Genomic DNA, 26,075 nt, shown 5'->3' on the forward strand with positions numbered 1-26,075 from the left:
GGCCGCGCGAGGAGGCGGGGCCCAGCCGAGGGGACTGAGGGCGGGCGGCCGAGGTGCCTTGCAGCATCCCAGGCCGGCCGGCCCGGCCCTCCCCGCCGGGAAAAGGCCGCCCCGCGCTGCGCGGGCGTCTGGAGGGCAGGCCCGGCCCCCGCCCCGCGGTCCGCGCCGTCCCCGCCCCGCCACGTCCCCCCTCCCCGGTCCGGCCCCCGCGCCGCCGAGGCCGCCCCCTCGCGGGCAGAGCGGGCGCTGGGCTCTCGGGCGGCGGCGGCGGCGGGCCCGCAGTTGCCATGGTAACCGGCAGCAGCCGCAGCCACAGCAGGGCCGGCCCCAGCGCCAGCGCCGGCCGCGGCTCGGGCTCCGGCTCAGTGTGTGGGTGAGCGGCGGCGGCGCAGCCGGGCCGGGGAGCGGGCGCGGCCCGGCGGCCTCAGCATGGAGGACGGCTTCTCGAGCTACAGCAGCCTGTACGACACGTCCTCGCTGCTCCAGTTCTGCAACGGTGAGGGGCGGCGGCGCGTGAGGGCCGCGGGCGGCGGCGGCGGCGGCGGCGGGCGGCGGCGGGGACCTAGCCGAGGGGCCGAGGCCCGGCGGCCGCGGGCGAGGCCGCGCAAAGTTGCTTCCGAGGGGCGCGCGGTTCCCGCCGCCGCGGGCGCATTGTGCTCGGGCCGCGGGCCCGCGGGGCCGCGCCTCGCCCAGGCCGCCGGGCGCTCCCCGCCGCCGCCCCGGGCTCCCGGCCAGTGGGCGCGCGGACCCCGCCGGCCGCCAGACCCGCGCGAGCGCACCCGGCGGGGGGCGCGTGGGGAGCGGGGCCGGTGGGGAGGCCCGGGCAGCCTCCGCGTGCAGGGGAACGTGTTGCTGCTTTGCTTCCAAACTCGCATCTCTTTGGAAATTACTGGGTGAAGAACTCGGAAGGCAAATCACTTAATAACAAAACCCTCCTACGAGGATGCACGCAGTGTAGGTTGGGGATGGACCCCAGAATCCATTCAGGTCTACTTTAATTAAATCATCGCAGTTTCATGCAATCTAGAGCGTTTTAGACGGAAAGCCAAAGTGAGTCTGCCTTAAAAGTGTTGTTTTGTTTATGGGATAATGGACTGTTTTCTTTTTTTGCAGTTTTTACAGGAAGGAAACATATAATATCCACCAATGTGGCATCTTTTAAATAATATAAAATCCTACATGCTTGAAAGATTTTACTCTCACTAGCAGAGTTGAAAAAGATTTCACAGCACACTGCATATTTTATCAGAACATGATGTGTGATAATTCATGCACAAAAGTTAACCACACATTTTTTACATGTTAGATTTATGGCTTCATCAGAGGACCCTAAAAGTTTGTTAAAGGAAAAAATGCATTTTATAGAATTTACTTAAATGCAGTCGGAATAATTTTGAATTCTATATCCCTTGACAACCGGAGCAATTTATTTTGTGATTGTAATTGTGATTTAGGGGAACTTTTCTAGTTATTCGACACCTGTTTGTAAATAGTTATCGATGCAGCAATAAAGAGTAGTGAGTGTGTAGATTCATCCTGTATAGTGATATTTTTCTCTGGTGAAATTTATCATCTTTTTCATGGCAGAATGTATACTCTGATAGTTTTTGCAGCTTATAATTTTCATGTGAACCGCTTGTGGGCCTTCCTGAACAGTAATGCCCTCCTCAGTGGGATGAAAGAAAGTTTTTACTCTAAATTTAACACTGGTTTCCAAGAGCAAAACGCCTGTGTTTTTGAGCCTCAGAAGGTGTTGAATGCAGGTAGAATGTATTTGGTACTCTGGTAGCCATTGTAATACTTTAAAGAGGCATGGGAATGGTTTTGCCCTCCAATGGGTTGAATAGATTCCTTAATTAATTTTTTGAATAGGTTCCATAATTGACTTATAAGCAATCACATTTGAATTAATATTTTTGATCTAAAAGGAAGGTACAATTTTCTATATGTTTATGGTAGAATTCTTCGTATGTTAATTGGAAAGGCATGTGGCTAAAATTATGTTAAATGACTTCCAGGCATAAAGTCTTTTAAAAATTATTCTGTGGACATATCATTGACAGCTTGATTTAGGACATGAAAATGAGCCTGGATATTTTTATTTGACCAGTTGTTTGTGGGCCTGGTCATACTGTTTCTAAATAGCAGTTTAATCATGAAGTTGACCTACACATCTATTCATAAATGTTTTGGTTTTCTGCCTTTTCCTGTTAATTGCCAGCATAAAGATATCTAGATGAAAGTAAAAACCAGCTCTTAAATATTGTAGAGGTAACAGTTTAAAGAAAACCCACTTTAAAATCAAACAAGATCCTTCAAAACACAATGGAACCATAACTGTTGAATTACTTTTCTCCAAAAGTTCTTAGCTCTGTATTTTTTAGGTTGTCTTATGAATAATGTTTAAAGCAAGAGTAGCCTATAGGGCAGAAATGAATGTTAACTGGTGATGTCTTAGGCAACAGATGTTTTGATGTGAAATGATTCATTTTAAGAGGCTTCCATTAAGTGAAAATATAAATGAATACAATTCAGTTAATTACTATGATGATTCAATTAAAGCAGGGGAATCACAGAAACACCATTCACCAAGAACTAGATTAAACATTTGGATATTTCATTAGCTACATTGAAATTTTTTTTTCTTTTTTAATGAGAGATTTACATTTCAATGGCAAGACTACAACAGCATAATATATGAACTCATACAGCTTTATATTTTGAGTACACCCCATGCTTTTAATAATGACAGGAACTAAAAAGTCATATTTAATTAGCTTCAGAAAATACAATCCATACTTATTATTTGGATGACTGTCATAGTTAACGTCCTTCTGGTGAGATAAGATAGAAGATAATGTATAAATGAGAAGGGAGAAAGAGAAAACTGTGTTCTAATGAATTCAATTTCTGTCCTCATACTTTTTTCCTTGTTATCTCTCCTCTTTGTTTGTAATGGATGCTAAATGTAAAACTGACACTGTCTGGCCTCCTGAAAAGGCTGTCCATTCTCATCTTTTAGGAACTGGCTCTCCTATTTAAGTTGAAAATGTGTGCATTATTTTTTCGTCAAAGTATTTAAAATTGGTAAAGTGAGCTAGAAATCACAAACTTCTTTGAATGCTAAAAGAAAAACTGTAATAGTTTGAAAAGTGGACAATAGCTATCCTGTATAAGCCTATTTATGATTTGAGAAATACTCCATATTTTCTTGGAAGCCTCCCTGTGAGGTAGGTAGTATTACATTCATTCTTCCTTAGCATACCAGGAAACTGAGGCTCAAAGAGAGTTGGAGAACTTATAAGGCCACACAACTAGTAAGGGCTTGGATACAAGTCTGAAACTTTTTTTGTGTTAATGATAGAGTTTATTGCTATATTCACATATCATAAAAATTTGCCCTTTTAAAGCATATCATTAAGTGTTTTTATTCTATTCACAGAATTGTGCGTGTACTACCACTATCTAATTTTAGAACATTTTCATCACTCCCTGCTCCCCTATCACCCTAGTCCCTGGTAACCACTAATCTATTTTCTGTCTCTATGGATTCTGGACATTTCATATAAATGGAATCAATATTTGGTCTTTTGTCCCTGACTTCTTTCACTTAGCATAATGTTTTAAAGTTCATCCATGTTGTAACATGTGTCAGTTTGCCATTCCTTTTTATGGCCAAATAATATTCCATTGTATGGATATACCACACTTTATCCATTCACCATTTGATGGGATATTTGGATTATTTTCACTTTTTGACTATCATGGATAATGTTACTATGAACATTCGTCTATGCATTTTTGTGCGGACTTATGCTTTCATTCCTTTTGAGTAGATACCTAGAAGTAGAATTGCTGGGTCATATGGTAACTCTGGATTTAACATTTTGAGGAACCAACCTGAATTTCTTGAAGTCTAAATATCAAGCTCTTTTTATTATACTTTACTGATAAAAGAATAAGAAATTAAGGAAACGGATGAAAGAGGGAAAGAAGTAGGAGCTCTTTCCTTTGTGTGAGTCCTTTACAGCATTGGTCCCTAAGCTATGGTGAGTTGTATAATTATTTCATTATATGTTACAATGTAATAATAATAGAAGTGTAATGTGCTTGAATTATCCCGAAACCACTCCCCTGCCCCAGTCCGTGGAAAAATTGTCTTCCATGAAAACGATCCATGGTGCCAAAAAGATTGGGACCACTGCTTTAGGTGCTTTCATCAATCACAACTCACCAAAATGAGTGCATGTCCTTGCTCAGTTGTCCTAGGTTGTAAGAATCTCAGTGTTTGTTTGAATGGACTTGCCAGGTAATTTCATCTTGTGGTTTACTTTCTTAAGCCCCTGAGCTCTTTCTCCAGAGTAAAGCTTACCCAGGAACTCCAGTGTAAAGCAGATAAATGTGGAGCTGCCCTCGGCGAAGTGGGGAGGGCAGCTCTCTGGCCCTGCTCTCCTGCCCTACCCCTCCAGGGCTTGAAATCTCTGCCGTGCTGGGGAGCTGGACAGGTTATTCAACCTGTGCTTGAGCAGTTCCTTGGGAACTCACCACCTCCCCATGCGATCCATTCCTTGTCTGGACAGTTCAGATTGTCAGTTCCTATAAGCAGTCAAAGTTTAGCCTAAGTGCTGCCCCTTGGGTCCATAGAGAATAGGTTTAATCTCTTTTCCATATAGTAGGTCATCGCATGTTTGAAGACAATCATGATAGCTCTTTTCTCAAGTCTTCTTCTAGCTAAACCTTACCATTAAAAAAATTCCTCATAAGATACAATTTTAGACCCTTCATCATCCTGGTTTGCTGCATCTATACCTGTTTCCTTTTGTCTATATTCCTTTTAAAATTTGATACAACTGAATGTGATATTCCAGATACGGTTTTTAAACAGAGTGGACGACAGCAGGTTACATCACCCCACTTATTCTAAAGTCTGTATTTTTAATGATGTAGCCTAAAATATATTAGCTCCTTTGCTTGTCACATCACATTTCTGATTTTCATCTAAAATTCTTGCCTGTTTTACATGTATCATGACTAAGTCCTTTCTTTTCTTGCTTTTAATTACCTTTTTTTTTTTTGAGGATGAGTTTCCTCCAACAGGCAGAGCCCCATCAGATTACAACACAATTATAATCTGTGTTGTAACACTATAGATAATCTCAGCATTCTATAAAATATTTTGGCATTATAATAACATAGAAGTTGATCATGGCCTTAAAGGGTTGTGATTCTGGCTAATATCCTTTTCTCCTTCTTGCCTCAGAAGTTGTCATGAGAGAACTTAGAAAATTCCCTCTAGAGCCTGTGTGGAGCATGTCCACCACTCCCCGGATGTAGCCGGGCTGCTTGTTAGTGACCACCAGAGGGGCAAGTCCAGGTGACCTGCCCAGTCCCCTTTTGAAATCACTTTAATAACCTTACGAGCTACTGCAGTTTTTTCTAGTTTTGAAATGGAACATTGTTTTCACTTCTAAGCATTTGAATCTGGGAATTAAGAATAATTTATTTGGTAATCTTAAACATCTTTTGTCATCTGTAATACTGATGGCTTTCTCTTAACTACGGTTGTGCTGGAATTTTCAAGTTGGCAAATAGTTGGGTTTAAAACAGGACCAAGGAACTCCTGTGAGGCAGTTATCTGAAATCAACACTATGAAGTATTTTCAAAACTCTTTGGCATTTTCATGCGGTGACAGAGGACTGACTTGGGCATTCTGTGATAGCAAAATGAAAAGAAAATGCTTTCATGGAAAAGTGCAGAGCGGTGCCCACGCTAATCGAGAATTTCTAATTGGTACACTTGGTACTCCACCCAGCAAGGAATTCATTTTATAGCCAAACCACAACCATTTATGACATTATAAACAAACCCACACATTTTAGTAGAAAATTCACAGAACTCTGTTTAAAAGTAACCATTCATTGGTTGTAGTTAATTTCTGAGATAGTGAAAACCTTTTCATGTATTCTCTTAAAAAATAAACATTTTAAGTGGGTGGAGGTTGGATAAGAAAAGAGAAATAACATCTTTGTTTCTAGTGTTACAGCCTGTTCATGCTGTAAAACTAGTAGCATGAAAACCTTAATCATGGATAACAATGAAAATTAAACATTAAGGCATTGCTCTCACTAGTAATACAATCTCATCAAGGACTGAAAATCGGTGGCATTTTGTACTACTTATAAAAATCTCTTTCAGGAAAAATTCTTTAAAATCCTAGCTTATTAATAAAGGGTTTCTGGTATTAACAAAATGTTTTAAATACCTTCAGAAACATTGGTAAATAAAAAGAAAAAAATGTTATAAATTCTAAATGCTAATAATTATTATTGATACAACTCCTCCCCCCAAAGCTTCATGTTTTTCTTACTAGAAGATTGACACATATATTTAATTTCTGCTGAAGGCAGCACGTTTATTGGAACGCAGTCCAGGACTGGGGTGTTCTTAAGTGTTGGCAGGAGCAAACGCACATCCTTTTTGGTTTACTTTAAAGAAATATCTCTTTAGAAGAGTTTTTCTTTCTTTCAAGTACTTGTTTTTTAATTACCAATTAGGTAGACACAGTTCCATTTTTGTTTACTCTAAAGCTCTTCCTTTACTGGAAAATACTGTTGGTGTGGAAAACCACGTTTTTGCAGAGTACTTAGTTGTGCCTTAAATTGTGGTGGTTTATTTATTCTGCCAGCTTTCGGGAAAACACTTAAAATTCTCTGTCTTTAATAAACTACCCTAACTGCGTAGGGGCAGATTTGACCTGTGGACTTGCATGTTGCCCGAGGGCAGGAATCCAGGCCCAGGGCCTGCCCAAGGTGGAGAGTCTAGCAGAAGACCTTCGCACCTGCCCAGGCTCTACTGTCAGAGGGAGGGAGAAGCTGAGGGGACCGGCCTTCTGCAGGTGATGGCCAGGTGATGTCCTTTGCTCTGCACTCCCTCTGTAGGGGAGGGAGACAGCACCTTCCTGAACTGCAGGTTATTCTCACAAATAACCTTTCAAGGATGATGGGCAGCCCACAGTGACAGATAACGAGGATAGAAATGGTTAGGCAAATATTCATGGAGGGACCTTTAAGTCCATTTGGCAACTTGAGCTGATTTCTAGTGAGTACCCATGAGTGCATAGGACAATTAAAAATGTCAAAAACATGGTCTCCCCTAGAAACATGAGATTTTCCTAGTAATCATTTTAGACTCTCCCCCCACCCAATATCTCAATTGGCCCAGTGGTTTCTGCTCCCCAAATATCTCAACACCCCTCCCTTCTGCTCTGACTCCGATCCTCATCAATTCTCATCTGGGGTTTGGTTTTGTTTGACAGCAGCTCTGCTCCTTCCATCCATTCCCTTGTATATTAAGTACTTGAGTAGTCATAGGGTTCGTTATTCCATTGTTCTAAGGGTTCCAGTGAAACACGAGGATGACATGGTCCTGGTCTTTAGGAAGCCTGCTTTGTTCCTTGGGAGCCAGATATCCAACGTTATTTATTTTTTTATTTTTAAAATTTTTTTTTGAGACAGAGTCTCGCTCTGTTGCCCGGGCTAGAGTGAGTGCCGTGGCATCAGCCTAGCTCACAGCAACCTCAAACTCCTGGGCTCAAGCAATCCTCCTGCCTCAGCCTCCCGAGTAGCTGGGACTACAGGCAGGCGCCACCATGCCCGGCTAATTTTTTCTATATATATTTTTAGTTGGCCAGATAATTTCTTTCTATTTTTAGTGGAGATGGGGTCTCGCTCTTGCTCGGGCTGGTCTCGAACTCCTGACCTCGAGGGATCCACCCAGAGTGGGCCTCCCAGAGTGCTAGGATTACAGGTGTGAGCCACTGCGCCCGGCCTATCCAACGTTATTTTCACACTTACTTCATGACAGCAGTGATGGGTTGTACTGGGAAGTCTAAGGAACAATGGCAGGATGTTGCAGGCATCGGACTGGGGGTGTGTATCAGGGCAGCTTCCTAAGGAAGGCGTCCACGTGTCTTTCTAGTTCACTCACCAGAGGTGGGCCATCCAGGCCAGGGGAGCTTCTAGAAGCCCTAGGTGGGAAAGAACCTTTTGGGAACTGAAAGAAGGTCGCATGTGGTGAAAGAGAAAGGAGTAGAGTGGCTTGCAGTGGGACTGGGAGCATGGTTTGGGGCTGTGTTAAGGAGTGTGGTCTTGTTCCTGGGAGCAGGGAGAATGTAGGGAAGAAGTTTGAGGCAAGGGAGTGACTTGATCAGATTTTTTGTTTTAAAAGATCATGCTCTCTCCAGTGGGGAGGGTCGGTTGGAAGCGCGGTGGAGGGTAGAGATGGGCAGAGAGGAAGACGAAAGCTGTGGCAGTGACCCTGGGGAGAGGCGAGGGGAGTTTGTATTGGTGGGATGGGAGCCGGGCATGGGAGATACTTCCGGGTAACGTCCCCTGGACTTGGGCTAGGAGTTGGGAGACGGGGACATGGAGGCTGACACCTCAGCATGTCCGTCCCATAGGACTTTCCCACCCTACAAGCCCACACTAAGCCCATCATCCCCTGCAGCCCCCCCTGTCCTGCCACCTCGGGCTGCAGGGGATGATGGACTTAGTGTGGGCTTGCAGGGTGGGAAAGTCCTATGGGACGGACACGCTGAGATGCTGAGCAGGCTGTCGGTGAAGGGTCTGGAGCCTAGGAGGCGTCTGGACTGGAGATAAAACATTCGAGAGCTGTCGGAGGTAGGTAGTAATTGGATCCGTGGGCACAGATGAGCTTGGCTAAGCAATGAGATGTTGAGGATACTCCTCCTGAGAGATCTGGTCACAGCAGCTTCCCGTGGAGAGCCTTCAGCACCCCTCCCTTGACTCCCGCCATTGACACCCAAGGCCCTTTCAGGAGTGGCTCTGCCTGGTACCCCCGGCTCCCTCAGGCTTGCCCACCTGTCACTACGCCCAGGTGCCTTCTTCAGTGGCCATGCAGTATTTAGTATAAACCTCTGTCACTGTGATTATCCCAGAGGCTTGTCCCAGGTTTATTTTCAGATCTCCCGTTAGGTCTAAGCTCCTTCTGGGCAGTTTCCCGGCGATCATCTTTGTGTCTTCTGCGCTCGGCAGCACCTGGCATGTGATGGGTTTCCCGGTGAATGTTGGTTGAATCAGTTCAGGGACTGTCACCGTATTTATCTCATAGAACCTCCCCAAACACACACAGACCAGGTGCAATGCGCATGTGTGACAAGTGTGCGCTAAATAGTGGTGAAAGAGGAAGAGCATCGACACCACTTCCCTGTGTGCTTGAGATAAAGCACACGTATTTATATAGTGTATATCACATGCGTATTAAGTACATGGATATCTGCATATCTGCATGCGTGTGTACACACAAACACACACACATGTGGCATTTAACTCTCCTCCTCAGCAAAGACCGGGCAGACTTAAGCATTTAGAAGAGGAGGACTTCCAGATGAGGGACCCTTATTGGCACAACCTACAAACACATGAACACAGGACGACGGGTTGGCCTAGGACAGAGTCACACCTCCTCTGCACGCTCACCAGAGTGCCTCTAGCTAGACACTGTTTCTCTTGAATCAATAAGTAGAAACATTTGTGAAAAGCATTTGGTGGTTTAACAGGCTTAAAACAAATTGCTTTCAGCCAAAGTAATTGACACAATGAAGTAGTTCTTGGCAAAACCAGCATTGAACAGTAAAAAGGATTTGACTTAAATCACCCCCCAAAAGTTATGTAACAGGAATTTTACCATTCTTAGAAAAATATGTTCCAATTGAGAAAGAGTTGAATGGAGTTAGGACTCTTAGTAGCGTTACTGCATGGTTTAGCCCAAATTGTAGTCATCATAAGCAATTGAAAATCCTTCGGGATGGGGTTTAGTGATGACGCTTTATCTATTGCCGAGTCACTCACTGTGCTGCTCATCCCGTGTGTAAAACGTGGCAGCTACTCCCCAGGGGTCGTGTGGAGATATAATAAAGATAATGATCTGTTAGCATGACTTCACCGAATGACTCCGTAAGAAAGTAATTAAGCAGAATTGCCCACACTCTGCTGCTCTCAAAGACTAAAATCTGGCTTGGTGTGTCATTTTTTTGCCTTCCTTGAAAATGGCCCTTTATCGAGTTGATATAATTTAATTATATAAAAATATGTGTTCAAATTGCATTTTACATTTAATCATATCTTAATGCCACAGAGTTATTCTTTCCCAACCAGAGCTTGTGCTATTTGAAAGTAGGGTCCATGTCTCATTCATCTCTATCCCCCAGTGCCAGGCTTTATACACGCCATACACACACACGCACACATATATATGTACACACATAGGAAGTAGTGTGTGTGTAGACATAGTAGGCGGAGCATAGAGGAACACTGACGTTCCAGAGTGCTCTGGTGTTGGTGTGGGCACTTTGTGTGTATTCTTTCATTCACTCCTCACCACACCCTGTTAAAGTGGGTACTGTCATTGTCTCCATTTTGACTGATGAGGAAATAGAGGTCCAAAAGTTTGAGTAACTTACTCAGCGTCCCTTGGTGAGTGCGTTTCAGAGCTGGGATTTGAACCCAAGCATTCTGGCTTCAGCGTCTGCAGCATACTAAATACTCAGTTATGTTTGATGAGTGAGTGATGGATCAAAAGACGGGAATGATTGTAGACATGAAAGGGGGTTAGATCGTGTTTGCCTGCCCCTTGCCTCTAGGAGAGGCCACACACAAACGACTAGTTCAGATCGGAAGGCCTTTCAACCTGAATTATCATCGGGGTCTCTGAACAGGTTTCCTTGTCTTCTGTTTTCCTTCAGGACTCACCACTTTTTAGAACAGAAGCCTCATTTATCTTTGCATTGCCCAGCATCCCACAGAAGTTCCCTGCCACTCTTGGGACATAGTGCTGGCTCTGTGAACTGCCTCCCACTTGCTTCCCCAACCCACGGCAGCCTGTCCAGCCACCCTGGACTTCTGGTAGTTTCTGGAGGTGCCAGGCTGTTTTACCTGCATTCGCACATACTGTGCCCCTGCCCTCCCTTCCCATGCCTGCTGCACTCAGCCAGCCCCTTGTGCTTCAGAACCCGTGCATGTGCTGCAGGAAGCCTTCCTAGCTTCCTGGCATGTAGTTCTTCAGGCACAGTTCACTTGGTGCCCCAAAGCCTTGCACTGTGTGTCTTACGGCACCGTGAACCTGACTTTCCATCCAGAGCAGGAGCTCCTAGAGGACAGCGTTCTGGCTCATTCGACTCGGTAGACCCTCAGTACCTGCTTGTTGAACAAGAGGGAGTCATTTCAGAGTGGAAATGTTAAATGGTAATTTCAGTCTAGTAATTGCCTGCTTAGAAAGTTTTGACAGTCTCTGTTAGAAGCCCCTCCAAATGCTGTCACCTAGGGCTAATGAAACTGTTCAGTCTTTCTGTTAACAGTTCTAGTTCTTTCAGTTTTTCTTCAGCAACTTTATTCTATTTACTTACTCTCTTGCTTTTCTCAGAACCCTCTTTCTTTTAAAAGAAAGTAATATGGTAAAGTACATATAAAATTTACCATCTTAACCATTTTCAAGTGTGCAATTCAGTGGCATTAATTCCCATTGTGCTACCATCACCACTGTCCATCCACAGAACTCTTCTTATCATCCCAAGCTGAAACCCTGTCCGTGTTAAACACCAACCCCCTGTTCTCCCCACCCCAACCTCTGGCCCCCACCATTTTACTTCTAGCTCTATGAATTTCACCACTTTAAATATCTCATGTAAGTGGAATCACGCAATATTTGTCTTTTTGTGACTGGCTTATTTCACTTTCAGAATCCTTTTTAAAAACAATAGTTTCATGACGTTACAGAATCCCAAACTGAACATCTAACTAAAAGGTTCCAAGCCCGGTGCAAATAGTGGGATAATTACCTGTACATTTGAGGTTGTCAGAACTCTTATGATGTGTCACCAGATCACACCCACATGCATTACAAGCAACTCTGCTAAACTGTGTAAAGTTTAAGTATCTTATCTCTGGAATCTCCGTAAGAAAAAGTATGTTCCTTCCCCAGGCCACAGCCAGTACCAGGCCCTGCTGCACTCGAGAAGGGAAGTGCAGAGTACTGGACTGGGCTCAGATTCTGAGCTGCCCTTTACGCCCACCTCCGGCAACAGAGGCTGCTCTGATGCACAAAGAATGGTGACAAGTGTCTAAGCTCTTTTTGGAATGGGGGAGGTGGAAAAAATTTTAGGGCGGTTTAGAAAAATGATGAGGGGCATATGTTTGCTGAAGAAATTTCATGACATATGCCTTCTGATCACCAGTAACATGCATTCTCTCTCAACTAGCTAAGAATCCGAGAAGGGAAACAGCAGATGTAGGACCCAGGATCTAGGAAGGATCTGGACTGGAGTCTTGGAATATCTCTGAGTTGTTTTTTTTTTTTTTTTTTTTTTTAAGATTGCTTTTGTACATTTGGCACAGTTCACTGACATGAACGTCTGATTGGAGCATCTCATTCGCAGGACCATTTAAAAAGGCAAGCAGGCATCGGCTGCACATGTCCAAGGGAATAATTAACTCCTGAGAGTTAGCACAAAAGATTATGTGCCTTTCTTCCAAGATCTTCTGTAACCTACCACCAAATCACTTTCCCAGAGCTTGAGAGCCTAGGCTTTGGAGACAGGGAGATCTGGGTTCCAGTCTTGGTTCTTCTTTTTAATGAAATGACTGTGAACTTGGATAAATTGCTTATTCTTCTCCGGCCTCAGTTTCCTTAGCTCTATTATAAGGATATGGTCTCTAAAACAAAACAGAACAAAACAAAACAAAACATATTATCAAGAAAGGCAAAGAGAGAGCCTGTGAATCCTGAATAGCTTTTCAGAATTACCAAAAAAAATTTCTTCATTGTTTATGGTAATAAAATAACACACATTCATAGGTAGCAAAGCCTCCTGTTTATTGTAGGGTGGACTCAGAGTGTATGAATTTTCAGTGTTCATGGATCATATGTGCTTGTGTACATACTGGGGAAAAACATATATATTGTTTAATTTTGTTTATTTTCCTATTTTTGTTCAATGAAGTCTTTAAATGCAGGCCAATCACAGTGTACGTTCAACCCAAGAAACAGTAATAATCTGTCCCAGCATTGGAGGGGTTTACTGAGAGACATACAGTTTACAAAAACCATGTAGTAATTTTCTCCACTGTGGACTATTTAAGGAGTTTTTCAAGAGTAATTTCTGTCTGTCTTTCTTTTTTTTTTTTTTGATACAGGGTCTTGCTCTGTTGCTCAGGCTGGAGTGCAGTGGCACAATCATAGCTTACTGCAGCCTTGAACTCCTGGGCTCAAGTGATCTTCCTGCCTCAGCCTCCCTGGTAGCTAGGACTACAGGTGTACACTGCTACACCTGGCTAATTTTTAAATTTTTTTTAGAGATGGGGTCTCGCTATGTTGCCCAGGCTGATCTGAAGCTCCCGGCCTCAAACAGTCTTCCCACCTTGGCCTCGCAGAGTGCTGGGATTACAGGCATGAGCCACTGCCCTCAGCCTCAAGAGTAATTTTGACACACTCTATTTTCATTGAATTTTGTGACTTTAAAGCATAACCTCAATATAAAAGAATCTCCTTTCTACTATTTTGTAGTTTTTAAAGTACCTTCAGATCTGTTTCTTACACAATTCTCACAACCAAACTCTAAGGTAAGCAAAATACTGTTTTATCACATTCATCTTACAACTGATCAAACAGGCCAATGACTGTTAACATCCATCCACCCAGTAAGTGACTGATCTCAAACCCAGGTCCCAGACAGAAACCTCTCAAAGGAGCTATATCAGGTTCCCTTCTGTTTGTTGTCTTCATGTTAGCGTCTGTGTTGATCTGGTAAAGTACCTTTATAGCAGCCCTTTACTTTATTTGAAAAGAAGATATGATACAGATATCATTTGTTCTGAAAATTTTATTTTTTTCCCTGGACCTTGAAAAGTATGTATAGATATGCTGTGCTTTAAGAATGTTTGACATTCAAAATTCCGAATATATAAAACACAAACCATTACAAGATTACATACAGAATTCCATAGCATTTTTTAAAAAGTACTAATTGCTTTGTCTGCTTACATATTATATTTACCAAACTTTGACCTTGTTCATCAGGCCACATCCTGGGTAAAGTGGCTTGCATTTTTTTTTAATTCCTGTTCTTCCTCAAATCACAATCTGATGCATGGTAGTGAGGCAGGACAACTGCTGACTTTGCAGCGTACGTCCTGATGTGTGCGGTTTTCCATTCTGGCTGAAGCAAGGGATGAAACACAACGTGCCCAGAAGTTGTGTCCAGTGCTTGGACAGGTGCCCTGGGCTGCTGGGCCTGTTTGCTGGGTCCAAGCCCAGCACAGGGTTATCTCAGATGCCTTGAGATCCAGCAAGCTCCTGAGTCAGGAGCACAATCCCTTACCTGTGATTTCAAAATCCAGGAAGCTCTGAACACCAAACATTTTGTGGTAATTTATTTGTTTCGTAGACTTGGCCTGACCTGAAATAATTTGGTGTGGGGTGGGAGGAACGCCCCTGATCTGAAATGTGGCTTTTCATGGTTTGTATTTATTTTTTTTCTGTATGAAAGTCCCTCTGCTTTTCTGCAGAGATGTTTTTGAGTGTGATTACTTTTCAGTGTCCTGGACTCTTCTGGGGGTATTGGGTGGGATGTGCACCATACTTCCATTCTGAAGTCTGAACCTGAATGCAGAAACATTTCCACATTTCCAGGGGTTTGGGGAAGGGTGTCTAGGCCAGGATGCCTTGATGACCAAGCTGGCCCTATACCCACACCTAGTTTCTAGGGTGGTTCCTGCTGCAGTGCTGCCTGGTCAGGTCATAGCCATTGTCCTACATCTGTGGACACTCGCCCAGCACTTGAGTGATGTTCGTGGGGAAACCTGGCACACAGGTGAATGGTGCCCCTGGGGGAACTGTAAGGCCGTTATACCATATTTCCTTGTCACAGTGTCCTCTAGAATGAGCCAGGTCCCTGCAGAGCCAGACCATGCCAGAGTCTTATCCTGAGAAAGCAAAGTTCAGGGAGATTCTATTGATTTTGCTAAATTCATTTGTTCCTTCCTTCATTTCTTTGCTCAACAGGAATTTGTGTGTCTACTATAAATAAGGCCTGGCATGTGTCTCATGAAAAGTAACGATGACATTTCACATCTGCTTAATAGCTATAGTTTATAGTTTTATCATAGTTTGTCATTTTGTCCCCCAACAGTCCAGTGGACTAGCTGGTGTCGGCCTTTTTCACAGACAAGGAAACTGAAGGTTAAGTAGCTTTTCCACTCTGCAGACTGGAATCTTTGCCTGCCCTGCCTTCGTGGACCCTCAAAATTATTTGTTGATTCCAACCAAATTTCTGCCTTCTAAAGACCCAGCTATTCTTCAGAACCCAATCCAATTAAAGCGGTGGCTCCTCTTCAGAGACTGGGACAAATCAGTTAACCTCGTGTCTCAGTTTCTTATGCTATAAAGTAGGGTTCCTTTTCCTTGCAAGTCTTAAGTGAAATAATCTAATGACTCTGTTTTGTCAACTGTAAAGCTCTGGTGACTATAATTAATAATAATGTATTTTTCAAAATTGCTAAAAGAGTAGATTTTAAATGTTCTCAGCACAAAAAAGTGATAAGTATGTGAGGTGCTGAATATGGTAATTGACTTGATTTAATCATTCCACATCATGTACATATATCAAAACATCACATTGTACCCCAAAAATATATACAATTTTTTTTAATTAAAAAAAAAAAAACCACTCTGTCTGATCACATGGTGAAGTATTTCCCAATCTTCTTTCTCTACGCCTCCATCCAGACATGTCTGGGATCCCCATGGCAGTTTTCCCATCTCTTGTAGGGTTTGCCTCATGCACGGTTGACAGGGATTCGAGGCACTGACCCCTGCGTAGTTCCGGATCCACGTATAACTGGACTCCCCAGGAACTTAACTACTAATAGCCCAGTGGCGACTGGAAGCATTACCAATGACATAAACGGTCAGCTAACACATATTCTCTATGTTATATATATCGTATACTATATTCTTACAGTAAAGTAAGGTAGGGAAAAGAAAAAAATCTTAAGCAGATCATAAGGAGGAGAAAATATGTTTACTATTCAGTAAGTGGAAGTGGATCATCATAAAGGTCTCCATCCTCTATCATCGTAAGAGTCTCTGTCCTCATCGTCTTTTCGTTGAGTAGGTGGAAGAGGAGGAGGGGTTGATCTTGCTCTGTCTCAGGTGGCAGGGGTGGGAGAAAACCCACGTGTGTGTGGACCTGCGCAGCTCAAGCCTGCGTTAAGGGTCAACTGTGCTTATTTCTGCCCTCTCCCATCTGACATCCTCAAGAGCAAAGCCTCTGTTGCATTCGTTCATGGTTGAGAACGGTGCGTTGCCCAGCTTCTTAGTGAACAGTAAAGGTTTGTTGGAGTTTGTACAACGGAGAGATGTGTTGCTTTTACTCTGGGGGCTTAGGCACGCTGACACTGTCAGTGGTGCCCTGGCAGCGGGTGCCTCCCTCGCCCCTTCCTCGGGAGCCACGGCGTACATGTGCCTGACTGAGGACATGCATGACACTGTGTCTTCGTGAGACCAAAACAGCTGGACATAGACTAGAAAAGAAAGTCAGCCAAATGAATGTTTTCTAACCTAAATCCAAAAATGCAGATACTAGGCAATATCCAGGTGATGTTTCTTTTTTTGAAGCTGACATACTGGTTCACAAACCATCTGGCCTTTTGGACAAACCATATAGCATTGAGGTGCTTGTCAGAATTTCTCCCCGCTGTAAACCTCTCTGTGACCCTTTATCCGTTGCATAATGCACCGCCCAGCGAGCATTGTCCTGCTTCCCTCCCTACACAATTGGCTCTACAATTTGTCTGGCTCAGAGGTTTCCTCCATACCAAAGAGGCCCAAAGTGTCAAGATTTAGGGAGGTTGGAAGCCGGTGGGGGAGGGGAGGGGGATGCAGCCTTCTCTGCAGGGTTGCTGAAAGTTGCAAGGGTCAAGGAAATAATATAAACCTTTGAATAGGGGCTCTGGAGTAGTTGAATAGTTCGCTGGGAGTTCCCAGTGACTAGCATCTCAGTTACCAACTGCTTTGTTACAATTTGCTTTTCTTTAGCTAAACATTCTTGCATGGTTTTAAAAGCAAGTGAACAGATAGTGTTTCTAAGTGTAATCATTCTCTTTTCTGATGCATTGCTAACAACAGAGGGGCCATAAACTAAAGGGTCTCTAATTTACTCTGCCAAAAAATCTGTTCCTCACTCTGTCAGCTCCACAGCTTTCTCCTTAAGGCTGAATAAATTGGGTGCTGCCTTTGAAATGAAGTACCCTGTTTGGCCCAGGAATCTTAGTTAGCTACCTTTCTTGAGGAAAGATGATTAATCTTGTTATGCCCAGCGAAAGGATTATAGGTACGGCTGAACTAGTTTTGTATGGTTTGAAATACCAACCCTGTCGATTTTGTTTTTCAATGAGGGAGTAACAAAGGATAATTTCATGCAAGAGAAGTACTGGCTTTTGATTTAAGGAAAAAATAAAACAGTAGCTTAGCTTTTTTTTTTTTTAAATCATTGTCTTTAAGGCAAAAATTTGAAGGCCCTGGCATATACATTTATATAGTGTTTTGGTAGTAGAAATGATCATCTGGTAGATTATCAGGACTGACAAAAATAACTCTCTTTATTAAAAACTGTGGAGGTGCAAGAGGATGGTCAACTTTGCAGATCATTACACTAATCCCAATCAATAACTAATCATCAGTGACTTTATCAACTAAAATGGAATTCAGACCTGAGTTTAGACAAACTGAATACTTACTTTTATGCTCTGGAAAACCTGCCCCAAGAATTCTTTTCACATCTGCTAGGCGGTTGCTGATGCCTGGGTGAGCCGCCCAGAGCACACTGTGCCTGCTTGAGACCTTTCTTAGCAGACTGGGGCCAGCAGCTTCGAGCACTGCAAGTGGCGAGTCCGGGGTCTACAACAGGTGATGAAGACCCATGTGTCTGCTCCATCTCTGTCCTTCAGCAGTGTTTCATGTTGTAACTTCCGAGAGCTGACACAGTCTTTCCCCAAACACTAAAAGATGAAAGGGGAACGGAGAGCTGTTGTCATTTTCATGAGAAACCTAGAGATGGAAAGGACCTAAGAAGATTTAGGGCTGAAGTTCAATCTTAAAGGTGACATTAAGAAACAACCAGCAATCCAGAAGGAAGGTCAAAGGAACATATTTTATTATAAAGCATTTTTAAATTAATAGGTCATAAAACTATTAACATAAAACAAAGAATGGATTACATAAAGGATTGTGTTAAAATATGAGTTAAAGCTATTTTACAGAGTAGTCAGAGGCTTGTGTCATAGCAGAGGCTGTTGAGGCCCCTCCCCATCCAGAGAATCCCACCCCAAATGGGCCAGGTAGTGCGGAGCCAAGAAGACGTCCCTTCCTAGGCCACAGACTGCACCTCTAGTGCTGGGTGGCCTTATGCACGTGGGTCTCAGTGGTCATCATCCCAGCAGGGACAAGCCCCTAGTGACCTTGTGCCAAACACTGTGCTAGTGTATGTGCTCTTTATTGCAGCGATCCTTGGGGGTAGGTTGGGGTACCTCCAGTTTACAGATGAAACAGCTGAGGCTCAGAGAGGCAAAGTAAGTTGCTCAAGATCACACAGCCAGGGAGGGGCAGAACCAGTCTTCAGGCTGGTTTGTTTGATTCCAGAAACTTCCTACGGAGCCCATAGCTCCTGGTTTGAGCATTGCCTAGCCATTTTGAGATCTGTGAACTTGAATTTCCCCCTGTGCTGAAACTGAGATCTGTGAGGCTTTGTTTCTGAGAACTGCACACCTTCTAATACAGTAACCATACTCCCTCTTGTCGTGTCATGGCTAACGTTGATTTATTTTAGAGAAAATCATAATTGATCTATTTTTCTTCTACAAACAATAGTTTCTTTTTGTTTGTCTTCGCTAAATGAAGATGAATAGATATTTATTTTAGACAGCCAAATTGCAGCAGCACTTTGTAATACTTTCTGCAGTCTGGAAAAACAGCTTTGATTGGATGGTAGAATTGGAGATTAGTAGACTAACTCATAAGTGATCAATGAAAGGAAATTTCTGAGTTACTCTTTGTTGGGTTTTTGTAAGCTAAGGGGATTTTTAGGGTGTTTGTGATATTTCTTCTTTGTCTTCTTTATGACTTGAAGGATAAATCATATTGGTGATACCGACCTTGATTCTGCTGTAGAGATGCTTATAAGATAAACATTCTGTGTTCTGCTCAGAGGTAAAGGGCCACTCCTAGAAGATAGAAATCTGGTGGGGTAAGAATGTGGAGATTCTTGTGAAGCAAGTAATTCTGATGTGATGACTGCTGATATTCATAGCGTAGACGTTTAAAGCGTGTTTTACTTTTCCTCATTCTAGCCTTTCCACTTGTTTCTCAATTCCAGGTTTGTTCCATTGGAATCTTTCCTTTTGGAGGATTACTATTGCTACCAGATGCTGTCAGGTGAACCCAGGGGTGCCCCTGTGGTCAGCAAATCTGACTGGAAGTACTTTTGTTCACATTCAGTTTGATTCCCACAACAATCCGTTTTTAGCCAGACAGTCTTCACTGAGAGCTCAGAGGCTGGTGGAGGCTTTGCATAGCTCACCCGGTGACCCACAGGCAGGGTGACAGTTCCTGCGATTCCTGGTCCACAGGTTTCTCCTGACTCATGTTGCCTTTCAGTTTGGTCCAACTTTGAAAGTTGTATATTTCATTTGAGATGAGGAAAGCCTACGTTGAAATGGTACAACTGTAAGATGCAAGTACAAGATACATTTCTGTCTGCTAGGGTGCATGGCTGATGCCTAAGGAAAGGAAGGAGTCCCATTTGAATGGCCATGTACATGAATGATGCCCTTCTGCTCCAGGTCTCTCAGTTTGGCACAGAGGGTAGCGATTCTCAAATCTTTTGATCTGTCTTGCATTGGGATGGCTCTTTCCCTAAGCTTAATTTCATAGCATCATGCTTCAGTCACTTGAGAAACATTGATTTACCAAGGTGCACAGATCTTCCAAAGGTGACATTTCCTTACACAATATCCAAAAAAATCACATGGGTTAATGTCTCCCTCAGTGGCATCAAAAAAGTCTTTAGGTGTTGGGAAGCTGTCAGGTTCACAGAGCTCACAAGTTCTCCAAAGTTCTATTTTTTTTTTTTTTTTTTCAGGAAAGCTCAAATGTTATCATTGGCAGCAAACTCTATCAGTTGTTTTTCTTGTAGTGACAGCCTCACTGCATTCATTTTCGAGAAAGTGATCGTAGAACGCTCAGGTCTGATAACCCCAGTTTGTCCATCACTTGTTCTTTCGAGTGAAAATGATGTTCCCTGAAAAAACCTCACGACTCAATTGCACAGTGCTCAGGTTTGCGACAACCGGTACACTTAGTATGCAGCAACAGTGCTTTATAAAGAGACACATACTCAAGGGTTGAGCTTTAATAAAATTAGTATTTTAGTATTTAGTATTAGTATTTTTTACAGCTTTATCAGCGTTCCTATATGAACTTGGCATTTTTACTGTAAGTGGCAGTGAAGGGCGTGATGAGTGGATGCCACTGCCATGATTGGTGCTAAGGTGCCAGCAGTGTCACCACCATCACTTTTGCACCATCTGTGCAAGCGTCAACACAGTGACAAAGGAAATAATATCTTGGTATTATTACGAAGATAGTTTTGACCTCATGGCCTTCCTGAAGGGCGCTGGGACTCTCAGGGGTCTGTACTTTTAGAACTGCTGCTGTTGAGTGTTAGAAACAGTTACTCATTTGGCACGTTTCTTGAGGGCTGACTCCATGCCAGGTAATGTGCTGGGTGCTGAGGACACCAAAAATGAAAGGCAGAGTCCCTGATTGCAGGGAGCTCACAGTCTGATGGAGAAGGGGTCCAGTAAACAGATGCTTGCAAAACATTCCAGTGAGCACTACGATCGTGGCAGGCAGAGCTCTGCTGGTATGTGCAGAAGGAGCCCCAGCCCAGCTTGGTATTCCAGTGATGGTGGTGAGGGTGTTTCCTGGAGGTAAAAGTATCCGCTATAGGATTTAAGCAGGGCTGTGAGATGATTGAATTTGTGTTTTAGAAAGACCACTCTGACACAATGAGGAGGATGGAAGGGGACAGGTGAGATGTTGATGGGTAGACCAGTTGAGGCTGGGGCAGGAGTCCAGAGAAAATGACCAGGGCCAGACCAAGGAGGTGACAATGGGGATGGAATCCATAGATAGTTAGAATTGGCAGGATTTGGTGATTGATTTGATGTCGAGGGTAAGAAATATGGAATCAGTCAAGGATATTCCAGGATTTGTAGCTGAAGGGCCGGCTGCACAGTGGAGCATTCACGGGAGTGAGGGAGCGTCGGAAGAGGAGTAGAGGCAAGATGACCCTTTCAACTTCATGTGTCATATTCACACACACACGTGCAAACACACATGCATATCTGTATCTTCGAGTGAACACGTCCAGAATGGAGCCAGACCCGGAGCTTGACAGGGTTCTGGGTTGGAGGTTGCAGCTGAGGGGTCCTCAGTGTAGGCCACGGTTGAGGCCCCAGGAGCTGATGGGATCACCTAGGAGCGGGCTGTGGGCTTGCTGAGTCTACAAGGCTCAAGTCCAGAGAGAAGTCAGGGCAGGTACGTGGACTTTCGGGGAAAGGTAACCTGGGGCCTGGATCTTTCTGGACCTTCACATCTACAGAAGACAGCAGAAAAAAATTTAAAATCATAACTCTTAATTAAACATTTAGATATGGTCCAACCATGCTTTTACTGTAACATACTAAATGTATTACTTTATGAGCAATACAGCCTAGAGAGAATACATATTTTTGTTCCTGAGCTAACACAGACTTTAGATCTGTAAAGGGTGGTAAAAATACCAATAACGGTTTATGTTTCCTTTTCCCACCAGAACATTTTTCTCTTAAAAATAGGGTTAAGCCAGGCACAGAGGTGCATACTTGTAGTCCCAGCTACTTGGGAGGCTGAGGTGGGTGGATCGCTTGAGCCCAGGAGTTTGAGGCTGTAGTACTCTATGACTGTACCTGTGAATAGCCAGTGCACTCCAGCCTGGACAACATAGCAAGATCCCCGTAAAAAAAAAAAAAAAATAGGATGGCCTTTTTCCCATCTATGGTTTCACAGTTCTCAGAAAGTTAACCCTTCTTTCTTTATGCAAATAAGGTGCACTGATAATTTTGGAAGTTATGGTTTCCATTATGTTGAATAGCCAAGATAGGAATAGTCACATTAGAAGTGTCATCTGCATGAGCTTTAGACAAGAACGGGTCCTTGGCACTGCAGTGATGGGAAGGGAGAAGTTAGAGTCAGAACTGACATAGCCTGTAGTGTCGGGAGGCACTGTCTGGTGGTTTCCGTCTGTGGTGGTAGGTGTGACACGGACATGGGTGGGAAGAAGGGCAAGTCTGTAACAGGAGCCCAGCCTGCCCCCTCAGCATCCCAGGTGTGACGCCCGGCCCGTCCTGAACCACGCTCAGCACAGGCAGCCGGCTGCACCCTGGCTGGGGAAGGGCTGATTATTGCTATTTCTCTTTACATTTGGAAATATTTTCTAATGTGTTTCTGACCTCTTAAAATCAAGACAAATAAAAGAATAAGCAAATAAAGTGACTGCTAGCTCTAAGCTTGGGACCCACAAGCAATTTGCTCATCACCCAGGCTGTCCCTTCACAGCACTCCCCGTAACTCGGGACCCACGAGCAGTGGTGCTGGGGGAGCTGGGCATCAATGGTGAGGGTGTTACTATCTGATATGATCATAACTTCCAAAATTATTCAGGCGACTTGGCAGCAAGGGCTTTAAGAATATTATCAACCTGCTAGGTGGTCGTGGAAGTTGATCGATCCTTAAATATTTTTACTTAAAGCTTTTTAGCTCTACCTCTACACCATGTCTTTTTAGGAGTGCAGGGATTAACACAGGATTTTATTTTATTGATATATTCTTAGTTTTGTGGTTACTGAAAGTGAATTGTATGGCATGTTGCTCTCACTTGTTTATTGATAATGTGTCTGAGAAACCTGGTCACTCAACTGCATGGCACGGTGCAGAGGAGCCTTCATGAGGAAAGTTCTACACATCTTGCGTCCTGCTGTTGGTTGTCAATGCCCAGTACGTGGCAGCTTGCGGGGGATCGAGGATGAAGGAGAAGCAGCTTGACGTCTCAGCACCTTCTCAGTCTGGTTTCTGCATCATAATTTTACTGTTTGGTTTGAAGCAAATTCTTAGAAAAACAGTTCTGTGCATACATAGTCAGATATATAATACAGGCAAAACATCAGGCTAAAGATACAGAGTAATTATTTTTCCACTAACCTCACCTACTTTCTATGAGCAAACTAATTCCTAACCACAAGGTTTACATTGTGTCTTAACATCAGATAAGGATCAGGGGCAGGTTCAGAATTGAAGCTGTATTTTGCTGTAGTTCAACTCCATTAACACTTGTGTTCAAGTGTCATATCTAAGCAGTTGCTATAAAGTGAACCAAAGTGCATCGATTACAGAGAGATGGGAAGAGCATGAAGAGAGGCCGCTGTGTGGTAGGAGGGTGCACAGAGGCCCAGTGGCAGATTTCAGCTGAGATTGTTAAAAAGCCTACACACGTCCCAGCAATGGAATCACCTGCCTTAGAAAGTACATCCCTCCAATCGCATTTGAAGGTTAAAGCAGAGGCTGGATGATAACTATTAATAACATGGTTATTGCAGCAGGGACTCTTGAATTAACTTTGTAATTTTTCCTGGTTTTATACAGAGCTCTTTAAATTTGAGCTGCTCAGCAGCCCTGTGAAATAGGGTCATTGTCTCTATGATACAGGTGAGGAAATTGAGTCTAGGGTTAAATGACTTGTCAGACTCCACGTGTTTTGACATCCAGGGCTTGCCCTGTTTGTTACAGCAGCTGCCTTCTGCTCCAGGAGGAAGGAAGGGTACACTGTCTCTTCCAACTCTAGAGATTCTACACTATGTGACAACAAATGAGGTGGAATAGGAGCGGATCTCAAATTCATTTAGATTACCATCTACAAGTGCATTTCTGTTTGCTAATATGCTGGTTTTGTAATGTACTTCTGTGGCTAACCGTAGACCATTAACAGTAAACATATCTGTGGTTAGATAACTAGAGTATTCATTCCCTATCAGGAGGGCAGTAAGTCAAGACGGCGGTTGATGCACAGCTTCAAATGCTACCACATCGCTGTGGAATACTGCGCAATAATCAGCAGACAGCCTGGTGTGCAGAAATGAGAGATCCGGGTTGCTCTTTTTGGAACAAAGGCATTTTGCAGTCTGTGAGGTAGTTGCAAATGATTGCAAATTGAAGCTCTGGCATTTAGACAGAGGGCAGACTACATATATCTTCAATATGGTTAGGACTCATTATCCAACGGTTCTTTTTTTTTTAAACTCCACCTTTTGAGACATAGCACCATCATTAATGATGTTTTTGACCAGGTGCAATGGCTCACAACTGTCGTCCCAGGCTACTTGGGAGGCTGAGGCAGGAGGATTGCTTGAGCCCAGGAGTTCGAGGCTGTAGTGAGCTATGATCATGCCACTACTTCACCCCAGGCAACAGAGGGAGACCCTGTCTCAAAAAAAAAGTGTTTTTAGGGATCAACTGCAGGAACTATATATGAAAGTACATGCATACGTGCCTCTGTGAAAGACAGAGGGGGTGGAGGGAGGCTCCCTGGCAACTGATGAGTAATCACTTAACAACATTCAATTGTTGGAATAACAATAGCAATAATCCCTTATATTTGTAATGTTTTCAAAGTGCTTTCACAAATATCATTTGAATGGTAATTTAGCCAGGGTTACAAATCATTCTTGTTCCCACCAGGGCTCTGAGGATGTTGAGCCCCTAGCTGGGGGCTGAGGGTAGGGAAGTGGAGGTCTGTGTCCCCACTTCTTTGTCTTCCTTATTTTATTATATTCACTCATATTATTTCTCCATGGCCCCTACCCCCAAGTCTCCATCTCTCTCATGGTTCTTTCTTAGTGCCTCTTGTAGCATACCTCTTAGACTGGGACTTTGAGAATCAGTTATTACTGCAAGCATGTTTGTTTCATTTTGAAATGCCATTTTTTCCTGTTTATCATTGTGTCCTGCCTGAAAGGCTGCTGAACTTAAGCTTGCTGGCACAGGTTGGCAGTAGAGGAAGCCCACGTGGAGTGGATTTACCAGCCAAAGCCATGCTTTCTCCTTTCTTCAGCTGTGTTTCTTATTTCCATTTCTTTGGTTCCCACTCAGGCTGCTGAAACATCTCTAGCCTTTTCCTATTTTAGCACTCCTTCTTTTTGGCCTGCTTTGCCCCACCAGACATGCGGGTTGTCACCAGTCCAATCCATCTGTGTTTTCTGGATACACACTGGGTGCCGATGCTTTGACGATTGTGGGTTCCAGCAAGCCCAAGCGCCAGGCCCTATGGAGCCATCTCCCCTGGGAAGAAGAACAAGGCCCCGCTGCCTTTCTAGTCTGAGACTCTTGATCCTGGCCTGCCCTCCAGTTCCAGGGTCTGGTGGGGGCAGCTCGCTTAGGTGTGTAACTAGCTGCTTTTTGTAGTGACTCAATTTATTTTTATAAAATTGCCACTTAGGAGACCCTGCTGCCAGCAGAATGGTGGCTTTTCTCAAGCTCGTGCTAGTTCCTGGTTCACAGCAGCATCTGCCCCACAGGTGGGTGGTGTCACCTTGCCCTGACCACACTGCAGCTGTGTCCCTGCACAGCCGTCAGAGCTGGGTGCTTTCTGGTGGAGTGTGGTATAGCCAGAGGGTCACCGGGCTTGGCATCACGGGGTCTGGAGTAGACCCTGGGTCTGGACATGGTACATCCACTCTGAGCTGGAATTTCTATGATCTATAAAATCAGATTAGTGTCAGATAATACCCATCCTTACTGCCTTATTCACCGTGTATGTGGGAAGACCCTGTGGACTTTGAAAGCACTAGAGAGTGTTAGTTTGTTCATTCTTCAACATGTATCTACTGGGTACCCCCAGCGTGCCAAGCCC

The 26,075-nt window shown here is 43.8% G+C and overlaps 1 protein-coding gene across 4 annotated transcripts in view; it reads left to right on the top strand.

The window, feature by feature from the left end:
* The window catches only part of EML1 (EMAP like 1), a 171,393-nt gene that overhangs the window by 43,613 nt on the left and 101,705 nt on the right, over positions 1-26,075 (top strand). For 3 of the 4 annotated variants that reach the window (XM_069465296.1, XM_069465294.1, XM_069465292.1), the window contains exon 1: positions 430-496. The exons of the other annotated variant lie outside the window; for it this stretch is intronic. In XM_069465296.1, coding sequence (XP_069321397.1) covers positions 430-496 — 67 coding nt within the window. Of the gene's footprint in view, positions 1-429; positions 497-26,075 lie in introns of those variants that run through there. 4 annotated transcript variants of the gene reach the window in all.

The sequence above is a fragment of the Eulemur rufifrons genome, chromosome 2 (genome assembly GCF_041146395.1).
Source record: "Eulemur rufifrons isolate Redbay chromosome 2, OSU_ERuf_1, whole genome shotgun sequence".
Lineage (NCBI taxonomy): Eukaryota > Metazoa > Chordata > Mammalia > Primates > Lemuridae > Eulemur > Eulemur rufifrons.